General features: G+C 36.9%; 1 protein-coding gene across 1 annotated transcript; it reads right to left on the bottom strand.

Moving 5' to 3' along the window:
• Positions 1-5,512: 5,512 nt before the first annotated feature.
• Positions 5,513-17,154, bottom strand: TMED7 (transmembrane p24 trafficking protein 7). Its single transcript, XM_057737123.1, has 3 exons — positions 16,604-17,154; positions 11,743-11,988; positions 5,513-6,177 (listed from the first exon to the last, which is right to left on the bottom strand). The coding sequence occupies exons 1-3, from the start codon at positions 16,796-16,798 to the stop codon at positions 5,941-5,943; spliced, it is 678 nt and encodes a 225-aa protein (XP_057593106.1). The 5' UTR covers positions 16,799-17,154; the 3' UTR covers positions 5,513-5,940.
• Between the last annotated feature and the right edge of the window lie 763 nt (positions 17,155-17,917).

The raw sequence follows: 17,917 nt of genomic DNA, 5'->3' as shown, positions 1-17,917 counted from the left end.
TTTAAGGATTATAATAACATCAAAAAACATAAAGGAAACAACATTAACTTAACAAAAATATATGGAACACTTCTATGAAGAAAATTACAAAACTTTATCAAAAGATCTAAGGAAGACCTTAACAATGGAAAGTGCACTATTATAAAGAAGAAACTGTTCACACACTAAATACAATTCCAATCAAAATCCAAACAGATTTATTTTGTTTTGTTAAAAGTTGTGTTAACTCTAAATTTTGTATAAAAATGCAAAGGACAGATGACAGCCAAAATCTTGAAGAACAAGGTATAAACACTTGTTTTACCAATATCAAGAATTTTAAAAGCTTTGGTAACTAAGATAGTATGTTACTGGTATATGAACAAACCAATCAATGGAATAAAACGGAGAGCCCAGAAATAGACTCAGGTAAATATGAGCATTTAATAGGTGAAAGACTTGGCATGGCAAATTGACAGAGAAAGATGAGTTTTTAAGGGGAAAAAAAACACCTGGACACCTACCTTATCCCATACACAAAAGTCAATTCAAGTAGAAGACAAAATTCTATGTATTCTAGAACATAGTACAGGAGAAGATATTCATGACCTCAGGACAGAGAAGTATTCCTTTAACAACACATAAAAACACCAACCATATGGGAAAAGACTGATATTTCACTAGGAGCAGAAAGATACACACAAACTGTGAGAAGATACTTGAAATAGTTATAACTAAAAGATAAATCTCCTGAATATATAAAGGAATCCTGTTAATCAAAACATCCAATTTTTTTAAATGGGCGAAAAATTTGAACAAGGACTTCATAAAAGAGGAAATCAAGTGGTAGGTGAAAACCTGGGAGAAAAAAGTAATTAACTTCATAGAAATGCAAAGTAAGCAGCAATGAGGTATAACAGCAGTTTCTTTAAAAATATACACTTATATCTATAAAAATAACTGAAATACATCAAAATGGGTAATGGAATTATGGGTGGATTTTATTCATTGAACCATTATTTGTCAAATTCTTAAGTTTTGCCTTTACAACATCACAAACCCAGGAGACTTTCTAAAGTTTTAAAGTCTGACAGCACAAATGTGGAACTTTCCATTGTTACTGGTGAAAGCGCTGATTGATACAACTGCGTTAGAAAAGTTAGATGTCACCTAGTAAAGATGAAGAAACACATACTCCATAAGTAAACAATCCCACTCCTTAGATGTATCCTGAAGGGATGATACATATTGCAACAGGACATAAATATACAAAAATGTTCACAGTGGTTTTGTTTATAACAGCAAAAAAACTTGGAACAATCCAAACTCCATCACACTAGAAAAGACATAACTGGTATATTTATATGATGGACTACAACACAGTAATGAAAACTGCAGACATATCCATCAATAAGGATGACTTAACAAAACAAAGTCACAAAAGAATACATGTAATATCTAATTCATTAAATAGAATTTAATATTACATTAAACTTTATTTATTAAAGTTTACTTTTGCCTGATTTTTTTAGACATTTTTCAGGAGTGTAAACATCAGTACTATTCAAAGTATGGTCGACCATACTGAACTGTTACTAGCTGATGAAGAGAGAAGCACATGAAGTGAGAGTAAGCATGCATAGAAAGTAAACATTTGGAAAGGCTGACAGCAATTTGACATTACCAAAACATTCAAGCACATGATGTTGTATTTACACAATTACAAGTTTGTGATTACTTGGAAACTTTTTAAAAAGTAGTTTGAGCAGAATTAGTATACATACTTGCTTAAAAAAAAAAGAAAAAATTATTTTCATTACCATCAGAACATTGGTTATCTCTAATGAAGAAATTCAGGGATGTGGTCAGGAAAGGATACACAGAGCCTTTTATGTTGCTGACAATATTGCACTTCTTAACCTGAGCACTGGTTATTATGAGTATGTGCTTTATAATTAATTTTATTTCTCTTTAAATTGTACATGTTTATTACCCTCTTCTGTATTATGAGAAATTTCACAATTTTTAAAAGTTTAAAAATTGGTTATAGACAATACCAATTCTTTAAAAATATATACATTTATCTATAGAAAAACTGAAATACATCAAAGCGGATGGTGGATTTTGGTAGATTTCTCTTTGAACCATTATTTGTCAAATTCTTGGTTGTCTTCTCTTTTTAAGGTAGTAGTAGTCATTAGTAATTACCAGCAATAAAAACAGATTATGCCAGACCTGTGTTACTCCTAATATATGCTGATTTCAGCAAGGAATGTAACCATCCTAATGATGCTATCTTGTGGATAATGTGGAGGAATGAGATTGAAAAATAGCACGTTTGTGGTTTAGGGATAACATCCCTATATTTTCCCCCAGAATTTCAAAACAACTAAGATGGAGAAGTTATTCAGGAGATCAAACATCACCTTTACTAGTAACAACATGTTTTTTGATTTGTACCAAGTCCACATCCCTGAATTAGAGATTAATGCACTCAGTTGCTGGCCTAGCTAGACAACTGTGCACCTCTCCCCACTCCGGGAGAGGACAAAGTAAAATTACTTGGGGAATGAGTCTCTTGATCTATATATTTTCTTCCTCCTCTAGCATCCTATATATGTCTTAGAAACTTCAAGTCCATTCTGCTTCATGACTTACTTAACATTAGTTGCTTACATGGCTATCCTGTCTCCCCCAACTATTATATTCCTAAAAGTCAGATTATTTTACTCATTTTTTAAACTTCTAGCAGACTATTATGTACATGATAGACTCTCATATTTGTTACATATTATTTAAGAGCCATATGAGTTGAAGCTACGGTAAGAACTTTAAGAACTAAAGAAAGATCAAGAGATTAAATTGGACCAATGACAAAAATACAGATATTATTTATTAAGGGCTTGTATATAATAGGCACTGACCCTAAGTGTCTTATAAACACCTCATTATATTCTCATTATAGTAGATATTACCTTAGTAATAAATGAAGAAACAAAAATGCAGAGTTAAAATCATTTGTGTGAGGTATCATGACCATGAAAAGCAAAAAGGTTAAAAGCGAGGTGTTCAGAGCTTGTATTTCTCTTAACTTTTTCTTGGTCCGTCCCTAACATGTTCCAATGAAATAACAAATAAATTATCACTCTCTTGCTACAAAACTGTACTCCAAGCTGCAAGCTGATAAGGAGCTTTAAAAAGATTTAAATCTTCACAGAAAAAAGTGAAGTCAGTTTGTTGAAAGATTTTTTTATTGTACAAGAATTGACTGGTGCAATCCTTGTCCTGTTTAACCATAAATGTTACACACTTACAAACTGAAACAAAAATGGATAGTACAGAGATTTAAATGAAAGCTTTCAAAGAATAAAACTGCTTTTCAGTCCACTGTGTTTTCAAAGTTGATTATCATCAAGCCAAGATGAAAGCTGCGAACCCCAAACCATTTATTTCTTTAATAAAAAAAGAATGTTTAGATTATTAGCAAAGTAATATCTTAAGATGTATTTCCACACAGTTGGAATTTTAGTATAAACTTGTATTTCAAGTCCCTTTCCATTATTTATTCTGCTTTAAAAATATATACAGCTAATGATGTTTAAATATGTATTCTGAGCCATAAGTCCAAACATAAATATTTGGGAAATTCAAACTGTTGCAACAAGTTATGATGAAAGGATTAAAGAAAAAAAGATGAGCTACAAATTATATAGAAGAAGGAAGAAAAAAGTTCCTACTTAATATTCATGTCTAGGTAGATATGTATTTTCTAATTTTTATATACATACCTTGTTGAGTATAGACAAGCCATCAAACTTTAACCGGTTACAAACAGACTAGCCTCAGTCAGTACTATTTTCTACAACAGGTAACAGTGGTGACTTAAAAAATTTTAATATATCTCAACAGTTTCATCACAATTTATTTGTGGTAACAGTCTTTACATACGATAGAGTTCTGACAGGCACAGATTAAATAACTGCATTATAGATGCCAAACTCGGCACTTGATGATACCCAACTCAGCTTAATTATGGTGTAACTATCTGAAAACAACAAAGCAGATAGGCAACCAGAAAAGGACATTTAACACATTCCCATGTTTATCGCTTTAACATTAGTGTTTAAAATTTGCAAATCTAGAGGGACATTTAAAAAGCTGCAGGACAACTCCAATACAAGAACCCCAGTAGATAAATCTGCAAAATCTTAAACTTCAGTTCTTAATCCATTGGTAAATATTGCTGAAGGAGCAGCTATTTGGTCTTCAAAAATTTTAGAATTAAAGGGTTGAAAATATGTTCATCCCTTGCTATACTGTAGCATTTGAAATCAGCAAGCAGGACAACCTGACTTCATATTGCTCTTACATGCAGAAGTGTATATGCATTTTAAGACAGCTTAGAATTAAGAGTTAACTTCTAGTCAGTAGCGATAAGTGACTAGAATTGCTATCCAATCAGTATTCTGTGGTACCACATACCAAAGTCCTCACAATATGACAGTCATGTTCAGCACTCATCACTTTTAGGTGGGGGAGAGAAGCATGGCAAAAAGCAGCTGCAATTTTTTTTTTTAAACAGCATAAAAGCTTTAAACACATACAACATTGCATCATCTTGTACTCTATTCTAGAATACCTGGAACAAAATCTTACTTCAATCAGCTCAATCTATACAAGTTATAAAATACAAACACAGTCTAAACCCTATAGTATACAGAAAATGCACTATTTAATATTCATTAAATGCAGTACAATCAGTGAAGATTATTAAAGAAACACACACAGCATTCTAAATCTTCAAATCATCTTAGGGCTGCTAACCAGAGATTGTACAAATTACATGCGCAAGATAAAAAAACAAGAAACAAAAAAAAAGGAACAACAACAACAAAAAAACCCAAAACAAAAAAGCAAAAAAAGAAAGAAAGAAAGAAAAAAACCAAAGAAACTAACTTCTCAGTGCATCACGCCCACTAGGATAAAATGTATGGCACTTTTACAATATTATATTACAACTCTCAATTTAAGCTGGGAGTGACTCAGACATTAAAGCCACATAAGAGCAAGAACTAGCCAATTCAAATGTTTAAGATGAAACAGATCACCTTTTTTCTTTGTAAAAGCACTGAAAATGTATTATATGCCGATAACTCACTAAAAGTTTTCTCATTTCATTTGCGCCCCCACTGTAGTGTCTTAAATTATTCTGTAATTATTCTACCTGTTACAACACTCTGATTCTTAAGGCCTGTGTAAACTCTATTATGTTATTGAAACATACTATTTTCTGTGTGGTAAGAATGTCTTTATGAAAAAAATAACATATCTGGTTATAGATCATAGAATAAACCCAAACAACAAAAAATGACATTTCCCAAGCCACTGAGAAATAAATTAAACCATGATGTATCAACTTAAAATTATATCAGTATTAACTAACTAACATTTCTATGGTAGATTTTTTTTCCTCATAAAATTAAACAGTGCAGAATAGGGCTTGAGCTACAGTTAATCACATTTGGTTTTCTTAAAAAAAAAAAATTGTATTCACTATAAACAACTAAAAGGTAATTTTCTTCCTCCATAACACATTTAGACATTAAATTGAAGGTTTTGAAAATACCCACCACTTACAAGAAAAGTACTTTTAAATGGCTAAAAGGAATCAAAATATCGAAGTTTAGTGTGCGAAGAGTAGATAGAAACAACCGAGAAAAGAGTAGATCATTGTGTTGAATATTTATGAATAGCCCAAAATAAGTCCCAAAGTTTTTCTACCTTTACAAATAAAAAAAGGTGTCCTTTCCACAGCTTGGGGATAAGCACTGTACATCCCCCCCATCAAGAGTATGAGTAAGGTTCTAAAAATGTTGCCAATATTAAGTTCTTCAGTACCTAAAATTAATTAGAGGACAGCAATATTACAGCGGCAATGGTGCATCAATTCTCAAAATGTAGTTATGATCCAACACGAGTTGTTGTGGTTCTTTTATCTGAGAAAAAGCTTTTCAGAAGAAATACCTGCCCTATGCTAACCACCAGAAGAATGAGGGCTTCTCCTACTGACCAGTAGGCCACTCTTGTATTTAGATCCTCAGCTCGGCTTCGGCCTTGAGCTTCTCTCAAACGGAAATGAGTCTGATAGTCAATGACAGATTTCAGAGCTTCGTGAATTGAAACACAGGCAGATTCCATCTAAAGAGAAAGATTTTCAGTTAGTATGCTTAATACTTCAGTACTATCCATCTAGCATATTCATCTTTTCTTTCAATTTGATCTCAATTCCTCATTTGACCAACATTCTACTAAACCTGCATTCATTCATTCACTCATTCATGTCAGTGGTCCTAGCAAAGCAACCCTTCTACTCATTCCCACGAGGACAATGGTATGGCTAGAGATCCCACAAAGCAGCTGCTTGCCTCAAACTGGAATGTCCCAACTGTGGCATCTGTAAGGTGGTAGATGAAACATGAAACTAACAGGGGAAGAAAATACTAACCAGTTAAGGTTGGTGGCTACAGATTACAAGGCCAGCTTTCTCAAAAAGGAAGAATTAGGAGGAAAACAATCGCAGTTCAGTAAATCTGACCAATAATAAGAATATGAATCAAAGTCCAAATATATAGAAAAATAAACAAAATATGGCATAAAAGTAGACCACTAGTCAAAGTTACTTCAACTATCTTACAGCTGAAACTTAAATTGATAGGTCAGAGTACGAATTTTTTTTTCACATTTACCACTTTGCTAAATAAGTCTTCTCCCTCATTTCAGTCAACAAAACCAATATATATGTTTCCCAATGGGACATAAGTTTCATTTTTACTGTGTAATGAGTTCGTGGGCCTTCATCTGATTGCAACTTATCTTTTTCTACATTGCAATACCTGCTTTGAGAAAGGTTATGAGTGTAATTTTTTGTTGTGCACCAGTTTAATATTTTTCTATGGCTAAAAACTTAATCCTGCTGATGAAATATATGCTTTATTATATTATACTTATTTTACATCATAAACCATGTATTAGGATTTTTTTTGTTTAATTTTAGTTCGTTGTAATTTTAATAATAGACGTTAGAAAATAATTTAAACACTTAAGTTCTACCAAAGTAAGTACGAAAGGAAGAGTAATAAAAATATTTCATTAAAAGTTCCTTTAAATAGCGTGAGAAATTATGAGGTCTAAAAATTGAATTTACCTATTAGAATACTCAAACTTTTTTGCTTCTTGTTTTGTTTTGGCCCCTAGGAATGAAAGATTAGCATGTGCTAAAATGAATCATTTTCAAGTTTTAATAAGAGGTAGAGAGGTGCTTCTAGCACTTCTTTGCTTTCCACGTATCCTCAAAATGGTATGTAGTCTAAGAATTCTTCCCCTGAAAAGTACACATAAAAGCAAGGATTTGGCACAAATTCAGAGTGTTAAAGGAATTCTTGAAGGCTGACAAAAGTGTATGGGTTAAGAATTGCTGAATTAGAGAAAATCACAGAAATTAAAGAACTACTTACATGGATTCACACAACATTTGAGACAGTGTTGTTTTTCTTTTCTTTTTTCATTCTACTTTTAAAGTGGAAATGTTCATACATCTTCAAAAGTATAGAGACTAGTATGATGAACCCCCATGTCAATAATTATTAAACATGGCTAATTCTGTTTCATCTACATTCCTCATCTATCTTCCTCCCCTCTAATTATTTTAAAGCAAATCTCAGATATTTTATCATTTCAGCTATACTTTTATAGTTTATATTTATTTCTGAAAGGTAACGATTTATAAAATATCATCCCAATAGCACTGTAACACAAAGAAATTAAAAATAATTCCTTAAAAGTTATCAAATATAAAGTTAGTGGGAATTCCCTGGCAGTCCAGTGGTTAGGACTTGGTGCTTTCACTTACAAGGCTTGGGTTTGATCCCTAGCTGGGGAACTAAGATCCTGCAAGCCGCATGGTATGGCCAAAAAGAAGAAAGTTAGTGTTCAGATTTCCTCAAATGCCTCATCAGTTGTTTTCAAATCAGAATTCAAACAAAGTCAATACAATCATTTAGCTGATGTGTCTTTTAAGTCTTCTTTAATCTTTAGATTCTCTTCCTTTTTTTTTTTTTTCCCCTTCCCATCTATTCGTTGAAGAAACTGGGTCCTCTGTGCCATAGTATTTTCCACTTTCTGGATTTTGCTGATTTTTATTCCCACGGTTTTCCTCTATGTATTTCTTACAAATTATGGTTGGAACCACAAACTTCATGGGATTCAGGTATAACATTCTGGGTGGGAATACCTCACAGGCAATGTTATATACTTACTGCATATTATCAGAAGACACATAATGTCTAGTTACCTCTCCACGTGTGAATGATCATTAGATTTAGGGGATATCAGATCTAACCATTATAAAATTCCCCATCAGCCTTTCACCTAATGATTCTGCAGTGACTGATGATCATCACCGACTTTAGATCAATCATTTTATTTATTAATGGCTAAAAAAAACCTGGTGATTTAGTAAAACTCTACCATTTATTCTACACTTCTTAGCTGGTATTTTCTTTCAACTCTATTGTATGAACAGCTGCTTTACAAGTGTCCATATTGTATGAGAGACATTAGCATTTTGAAAGTAGAGAAATGGAGGAAACTACCAGAGCTAACCAATGAATTTGGTATAGTTGCAAGATATAAAATTAACACACAGAAATCTCCTGCATTCCTATATACTAATAACAAAAGATCAAAAAGAGAAATTAAGGAAACAATTCCATTTATCACTGCAACAAAAAGAATAAAATACCTAGGAATAAACCTATCTAAGGAGGCAAAAGACCTGTACAAAGAAAACTATAAAACACTGATGAAAGAAATCAAAGATGACACAAACAGATGGAGAGATATACCATGTTCTTAGATTGGAAGAAGCAACATTGTGAAAATGACTACACAACTCAGAGCAATCTACAGAGTCAATGCAATCCCTATTAAATGACCAATGGCATTCATCACAGAATTAGAATAAAAAATTTTACAATTTGTATGGAAACACAAGATCCCAAATAGCCAAAGCAATCTTGAGAAAGAAAAACGGCATTGGAGGAAATCAGGCGCCCCGATTTCAGACTATCTTACAAAGCTACAGTAATCAAAACAGTATGGTCCTGGCACAAAAACAGAAATATAGATCAATGGCACAGGACAGAAAACCCAGAGATAAACCCACGCACCTATGGTCACCTAATCTATGACAAAGGAGGCAAGAATATACAATGGAGAAAAAACAGCCTCTTCAATAAGTGATGCTGGGAAAACTGGACAGCTACATGTAAAATTAGAACAGCTACATGAAATGAGAACACTACTTAACACCATACACAAGAATAAACTCAAAATGGATTAAAGACCTAAATGTAAGACCAGACACTGTAAAACTCTTAGAGGAAAACACAGGTAGAACACTCTTGGACATAAATCATAGGAAGATCTTTTCTGACCCACCTCAGAGTAATGAAAATAAAAACAAAAATAAACAAATGGGACCTAATTAAACTTAAAAGCTTTTGCACAGCAAAGAAAACCATAAACAAAATGAAAAGACAACCCTCCGAATGGGAGAAAATATTTACAAATGAAGCAACAAACGATTAATCTCCAAAATATACAAACAGCTCATGCAACACAATTTAAAAAAAAAACAAAAACCCAATCCAAAAATGGGCAGAAGACCTAAATAGACATTTTGCCAAAGAAGACATACAGATGGCCAACACACACATGAAAAGATGCTCAACATCACTAATCATTAGAGAAATGCAAATCAAGACTATAATGAGGTATTACCTCACACCAGTCAGAAGAGCCATCATCAAAAAGTCTAGAAACAATAAATGCTGGAGACGATGTGAAGAAAAGGGAACCCTCCTGCACTGTTGGTGGGAATGTATATTGACACAGCCACTGTGGAGAACAGTACAGAGGTTCCTTAAAAAACTAAAAACTGACCTACCACATGACCCAGCAATCCCACTACTGGGCATATACCTTGAGAAAACCATAATTCAAAAAGATACACGTACCCCAATGTTCACTGCAGCACTATTTACAATAGCCAGGTCATGGAAACAATCTAAATGTCTAACAACAGATGAATGGAAAAAGAAGACATGGTACATAATACATACAATGGAATATCACTCGGCCATTAAAAAGGAACCAAATTGGGTCATTTGTAGAGATGTGGATAGACCTAGAGTCTGTCATACAGAGTGAAGTAAGTCAGAAAGAGAAAAACAAATACTGTATATTAACGCATATATGTAGAATCTAGAAAAATAATATAGATGAACCTACACCCAGGGCAGGAACAGAGACGCAGACACAGAGAAAGGACGTCTAGACACAGGGGGAGACAGGAAGAGTGGGATGAATTGGGAGATTAGGTTTGACATAAATACACTACCAGGTATAAAACAGCTAGCTAGTGGGAACCTGCTGTATAGCAAAGGGAGCTCAGCTCGGTGCTCTGTGATGACCTAGATGGGTGAGATGGGGGTGCGAGGGAGGGAGGTCCAAGAGGGAGGGGATATATGTATATATATAACTGATTAACTTCATTGTAGAGCAGAAACACAACATTGTAAAGCAATTATACTCCAATTAAAAAACAAGAATAGATTAAAAATGTGATACAAATAAAGGAGGTTAAGTGGTCCTAAAAGCATTTATCTACCTAGGTTTTTAAAGCAAGCTATCTTATCATACAAATTAAAATTTATTAAAGTTAAGTTATAAACAATGGCCCCAAAGAAAAATCTTTTTACAAAATGCCGCTCACACATGATGCTAAAATAAAGAGAACATCTCTAAAAACAGGAACATTTGAACACATCTTATTAATGCTTACAATAAGTTTATGAATTAAGACGCTTACATATTCTTAAAAACTGCCTTTATCACTACATGATTATGGCCAAGAGACTACCTGGAACCTGGAAACAATGAAATCCAATTTAAGGTTTTAACAAGAAGGTGATAAGTAATTCCTTTGGATACCGAATTGAGTATCTTTTAGACGTACTCTAAGCTCATACTGTATTTGAACTAGAAACAAAACAGCCCTTCTTATCACCTGAGCAGTGTTTGTTCACTGACTAAATTTCTTTTGCTATTTTTCCCTGATCAAGCTCTTTTTCAAAATAAAACCCAATTTAGCTCCCTTAACTATTTTTGTTAGATGACTTACTATTAATTTTTACTATTTTACCTTCAGTTACAGCCAAAGTTATTGTACCAGCAGTCTGAGTAACTAAATACTGGTATAAAAGTGTGTGTGTGTGTGTGTGTGTGTGTGTGTGTGTGTGTGTGTGTGTGTGTACATAAATAAATAAATTAATGCATCATTTTGCTTCCAGTTATACCAACCTTCTAAGTTACGGTAGCAACATTCCTCCATGAATTATAGAAATGCTTCAGGATGCTGGAGCACTGTATAATCTTTTATGCTCCCTTTGCACTGATGTTTCTACCAAGTGATCCCCCTATTTTAATGTCTATTTTCTTTTCATAAAATCCTTTAACGCTGGTCTTCACTAAAAAAGTCTGAAGTTCTCTGTGAAATGCCTCATCTACTGTACAGGTTAAGGCAGGTCTTAAAGACTGAATAAAAGTCACAAAATTCTGTTTTATCAATGAGTTAATGCATATTAAATTATGCTTTCTTTCCCTTTTAAACATATCAACGTTATATTACTAACTTTTTATTACCTGGGTAAGAGCGCTGACTCGGTTCTCACTTGGAAACAAAGGTGGGTCTTCTCCAACTTGAAAATCAAAATACACGGTTTTATGTGTGAAAGTAGAAAATTCATTGCTGAAGCAAAATTTGTATGTCCCATTTTTGGAGGCTGTGAAAGTAAAACTATCATACTGTTTCTTCATCTCTTTGTATAACACATTACCATCAGGATCTTCTAATCGACAATCTACATCATAGTGACCACCAGTAATCACCTACAAGAGGAAAAAGCAAACAAAAAATGAACAGATCACTAACAAGTCTGAGAAATTAATCAGGTTTCCTGTTAAAATGGCTGTAAGGTTTTTTTTTTACTATCAGGTAATTTTACATTTCTTGATTTCTACCAATGGATGGAATTTGGGAGGCAGATTTCAGTTCAACTAAAGCTTCACAGAAACTGAACAAATTTCCTCATGACAGGAGAGAGGGAACTGACCAAGCCTAGTTACTATAGGTCTCTTACAGCACTTAATTCTCCCAACAACCCTATGACAGAGTACTTTGACCTCAATTTGACAAACTGAGAAACTGAGTTAGAATAAGTAACCTACCCAAGATTACTCCCCTAATGATAGGTGAAGGTTGAATGCCTTAAGAGGTTGAATGCCAAACTCATACTCTTGACCCTTAAGCTTACTGCCATGTAATATTTTCCTTCCCAAAATGTTCTCACCTAGTTTCCTATTAGCAGCACCCAAGCACTCACAGATAGTACAGTGAAGCAATCAAGTAGGTCAGTCCTTAGCCTAACACTCCATGCATACTTCTATTATAGAACTTAAACTCACTTTACTACCAAATTACAAATAGGCTGTGCTTCTTAAGTTCTTTTATAGGTCAGTTATACGGAATTTGTTTTGAATTACATTTTGAACAGAATAGACTTGTGGGTGTTCTAAGAGTATATCATTATTTACAAACTTGTTTCTAAGAGAACCATAAATGTTTAAACTACATTGTTTAAACCCCTGTGATTAAAGCAAAACCAGAACAGAACAACATAAAAGCAAATAAATCTTTTGTTCTTCTGGAAAGTTTGTATTTAAGGGAAAGCATATGAAAGGAAAGCCAGGGGTAGGTGACATGCTTCTAAGGAGGATTTTGGAGCTATTTTCAAGGGCTTTTGCTTAATCAGTTACAATTTGGGCCATCTGAATTACACAAATGAAGAGAAGAGGGAGAGGTTTTCCCTGAGGTAACTGGACAAGCATAAGAGAGGAAAAAGGAAACAGATTAAAGAGGAGGAAAAAAATCCTTACATGGGAAAAAGCCGACTGGGAAGAAAGAGGGAGAGGAGATAGGAGGTGAAACATAGGGTGCCGGAATCCACCTGAGAAAGAGGTAATGAGGAAGAGACACTGGGTTTGAGGGTTTCCAATCACCGTGAGATGTATTTTCAAGCTTGAACCCTCTGTGTTAGCATAATATTGATATTCTAGATATGCAGAAGAGAAAGATCAAACTTTGGACTTCAAAGAAGATTGGCTACTTACATGACCTTTTGTCACTATAGAGATATGAAGAATAAATTAACATGTTACAAGATCATCTTGATAATTAAATGAACTATAACTAGAAACTGTAAAATATGCAAATCTTAACATACAGATATAACATTTGACATGAAAACGGTGTCTTGTCAATTGGGCATTTACCCCTCTCCACCAAAAGTCAACAACCTTATTATTCATATTTAACCACATTACTTGAATAATCAAAACACACATACAAACAAACAAAAAGAACCAGAACTGATCTTCATGCCACTTTTCGTCTATCAAACTTTAAAACAAATAACTTTACTTCAGATAAAAGTACCTCCTTATAACCTGCCTGGTCACGTAAGAAGGAAACTGGGGATCATCTCAAATTATGTGTCCCTACCTGTCCAGTTACTCACAGAAATCTCTTGATATTATTGCCTCCCTCAAATTCACCCCATCTCTTCCATTCCCAATTCACAATCCAGACAGTACTAAAAGTTGTTGCCACAACTTCCTAAAAGGTCTTCTCATAACCCAATCTCTCCTCCCTCTAATCCAAGTTCTTAAGCTCAGTTAGATCACTTTAGGCTGGATAAGTCTTTGTTGTAGGGGGCTGTGTTGCCCCTGCACATTTTAGCACATTTAGCAGCATCTCTGGTCTCTACTTACTAGATGACAATAACATCTCCCTCCCCAAATGTCTTAAAACCTTTTGATAATTCCTGTGGCCCACAGAAAAATCCAAACCTGTTAACAACAGCATACCACTTCCCTTTACCTCCTCAAGGAAGTCTCAGCACCTTTTATACCCTTTCTCACTCTGTGTTCCAAAAATACCAGAATGCCAGAAATTCTCTGAAGAAGTCTCTGTTCTACATCTGCACTAATAGTGACAAATTTGCACAGTTTGTCTGCTAAAGAAGAATCACAGGACCCAAAATGACTATGCTTACAAATCTACAGTTTATTAGAGAAAGAGAATACAATATAAAACATCATAGCCAAAAACTGTCTCACAGCAAGAGGACAGAAGAGGTCAGGTATGGGCTCCTCTGTAAGGGATGTGGCCAGCAATATACCCTAACAGATCAGGAACCACCCAAGTGTGCAAGGAACACCTTGGAACACGTGAGCCCAAGAGTCTTGACTGGGTTTTTTATACTTTGCTGTTCACATAAGCATATTTCTGCCATGTAACCATTCTCAGTAGCAGACTCTGGGGGTCTCACTGAGACCAGGTACAAATCATCAATTTCACTGTTATCAATGAACAATGCTGACAAACTGGTACAAACTGCCCCCAAAGCCCTCAGACCCACAGCTACAAAGCAACACTATCACTCAGTATATTTCAGAGCCAACTCAGGCTAATTTTCAGGCTTGCCGGAATTAAGTCTAACGGCGTATCTGCTGAGGAAGTCCTTTCCCCCTCTGCCACCTTGTAGAGTAACTCCTATTTATCCCTCTAGACTCAGCTCATACAAGACCCTCAGCTAAATTTCCCGATGATCCTCTGTCTTCATTCAGCACTATACCTAGCATGTACTTTCACTATTGCGTTTAATATCACATGACTATGTGCCTATGTAAGGTCCCTGAGGTCAAACTCAGCCATATTTGTCTTTGGGAGGCAGTAAAATTAAGTAGTTAAGAACTTAACCTGGAACCACATACTGATTCTGCTACCTGCTATGTTTTGTGACCTTGGGTCTTAATTTACCGAAGCCTCAGTTTCCTCATCGGTAAAAAAATAATAAAATCTATACCCATCTCATATTGAGTTGTCCTGAGAATTAAGTAATACACCTGAAATGCTTGGTATACTGTCTGCCACATAATAAACACTAATTTTTTTAGCCTGTAAGACTAGTAGAGTAGTACTCTTACCACCAAGCACAGTATCTGCACGTGGAAGTCAAGAAATGTTTGTTAAATTCAAATAAATAAAATTTTTGCTGACACTTTATATTACAATTCTTGCTATCATCTTTTCTGTCCCCTGGTTCTAACCCATGAAGTTAAGCAAACCTAAGAGTCATCCATGGCCTCCCTCTCTCACTCACTGTAGCCAAATAATCACCAAATTCTGCTCATTTTACCTAAATAGTATCTCCCATCCTTTCACTTTTCTCCTTCCCTACTGCTACCACGGTAGTCTCAGCCTGGACCACTACAACAGCCTCCTGATCAGTCTTCTACAATTACTCAGCAACACTCCACAATACCTTCTCTACCTGCACAAGTTAATATCCATACAGCTACCAAGAATACTTAGAACCTGTCACTGCACTGTTTACAACCCTATGATGGCTTCTCATACTATCAGGAAAAACTAAAATCCTTAACCTGGCCGCCTGGGCACTACATGGTCTAGCCCCTGCTGACCTCCCTTCTTCTGGCTCCTTGTTCCCAGCTACAGTGGACCTCTCTGTGTTCTTCAAATTTCCAGTCACTGTTACCCCAGTGACCTTGCAAAGGCCATTCCCTCTTCCCCCTCACCAAAGCATTTACAACTCATCTTTTACAGTTTAGCAACAAACCACTTCCTAAAAGAAGCCTTCACAGATTCCAACGACCAGACCATATACCATCTATTCTCTGCTCTTAAAGCACAATTTTGATGAACACGTACTAATTAAGAAAAAAATGGCAGGATGGGTAGGGAATCAAGAATGCTGGCAGCGACCCTATCTATTTTGTTCACTGCTGTATCACCAGCGCCTAATATTCAATAGCTGTTCAAACATGTTAAGTCTACCAACAGCAAGAAAAACAGAGTAAAGATTATTCTAACCAATTTAAGAAACTACATTCTGTTGAATAAGCACTTTTATATAATTTCCAAAATGAAAAGGGGCCTCTCATTTATCATAGCAATTCCTTCTACAAAACCTTTGGCAGACGGTCACCTGGTCTGAAATAGAGTTCTTCCAACGACAGAAACCACATTAACCCATATTCCTAACATCGATGGAAAAACTGCAAAGCAATGGAGTTAGACACTGGCAGCACTTGAAATCTGATTAAAGTGGAGGTGTGGATTAAAGAGTGGCAGACTGACGTTGGGCACTAGAGAACAATTTTTTTTAAAGGAAACTCTTAAAGTTCAAAATGAAGGACATTAGAGAATGGCTGGAGAAACTACAGCCACAGGAAGCCTTTCTGGGATTTATATATCTTAACATCCGGTCTTAAATGTCTAATGCGCAAGATTTAGGAAAGGAAAGCCAAATGGCCTGCATCAGCTACCTAGATGTGATTCCTGAATCAGCCAAAGAGTGAGGAAACAGCCTCGACCCTGGAACCGCGAGCTGGGGCCTGCGACTGCCTGAGCCCGTAGTACCTGGAACTCGAGGGTGCACTTGGTGCCCTGCGTGATGTCCTCGTAGAAACACTGCTTGGCATTGTCGGGCAGCTCGAAGGTGATCTCCGAGGCGCCGCCGGGCCCCGGCACCAGCAACAGCAGCAGCGCAAGCAGCCTGCAGCCCCAACGGCCCGCGGCGACCGGCCAGCACTGCGCGGACCCCAGCCGGGGCATCCCGAGGCGGCGGCGGCGGCCTCAACGGAGCTGCGGAGACGCGGGGTCAAATCTGCACGGACTCACCGCGCGCAGCAGGCCTCAACCGGGACGGCACCGCGAAGACGCACCGCAGAGTTACTCCGAGCCCCGACAGACTGGAGACGCGGAGCGAGTCGCTGGGTACGGTAGAGGGGTGCTGAGGCACCAGGGCCTAGAGGCCAGAACAACCTGGGCAGCAGAGATCAAGCCGGCAGAGAACAAACCCAAAAGGCCTGAGATGGCCGGAAGCGGGGACAAGAAATGAGCGGAAAGAGGCGGGGCCTGAGGCACCTGCTCCAGCAACCCGGATGTGCTCTCCCCGGGCCGCGGGAAGAGGCGTTGGAGTGAGTACGTGGAAGCTCGCAAGGCGTCAGCTCTGCCTCCGCCAACGCCTGGGCCGAGAGGCGGGGCCAGCGTGGGGAACGTGGCGGGGCGGGGCCAGGAGACGGGGTGTGGCCTGTGGTTCGCGTTACAGGCCTGTGGTAGGCGTTCAGCCTGCGAGTGTTTGTGCGAGAGCTGAGCGCTGGGGGAGCCAGGAGGGAGTGGTGAAGAGACCATGTTGCCCTAGGGGTCTAATCACTAGAGCGCTTTGCAATTTGCAGAGAGTTTTCTTGTAAATAATAAGTCTGGGGGGAAGCAACTTTGCTAGGAGCGCGAATTCTGTGACCACCAGACTGCAGGAGTTCTAATCCCTACTCTGCTGTTTACTGGCTGTGACCTTAGACCAGCTGTTTAACCTCTCTGCTTCAGACTTTGTATCTGCAAAATGAGGATAATAATAGTACCTAACCCAGAGGGTTACTACAAGGCCTCACTATTTGAAAAAAGCCCTAGAAGAGTGGTTGTCATGTAGGCAGCATCATATAGTAAGCACGTGGAGTGCAGGGAAGGGAAGTGAGAGGATGGTGGGGAGGTGGCGGTGTGTTGTTGAGGGGGGATATGCAGGACCTTTAATGGCCTCCGTGCCCAGTGCCTCTGCAGGGGAAAGGAGCCCCCAGGAGATGAGATTTGGGGGAGACTGAACGTCCCTGAGGACAAGTGAAACAGAGCAGGACCCTATGGGGCCTTCTCAGGATAGACAACGTACCCTACCACCCC

This window comes from Hippopotamus amphibius, chromosome 1 (genome assembly GCF_030028045.1).
Source record: "Hippopotamus amphibius kiboko isolate mHipAmp2 chromosome 1, mHipAmp2.hap2, whole genome shotgun sequence".
NCBI lineage: Eukaryota > Metazoa > Chordata > Mammalia > Artiodactyla > Hippopotamidae > Hippopotamus > Hippopotamus amphibius.
The sequence above is the reverse complement of the archived record's forward strand: the minus strand, read 5'-3'. Positions and strand labels throughout refer to the sequence as shown.

Coding starts and splice junctions, on each gene's coding strand:
- TMED7 (XM_057737123.1), bottom strand. CDS start 16,798: ATGCCCCGGCTGGGGTCCGCGCAGTGCTGGCCGGTCGCCGCGGGCCGT. Junction 11,989..16,603: donor AGTGCACCCTCGAGTTCCAG/GTACTACGGGCT, acceptor TTCCTCTTGTAG/GTGATTACTGGTGGTCACTA. Junction 6,178..11,742: donor GAGTCAGCGCTCTTACCCAG/GTAATAAAAAGT, acceptor CTTTCTCTTTAG/ATGGAATCTGCCTGTGTTTC.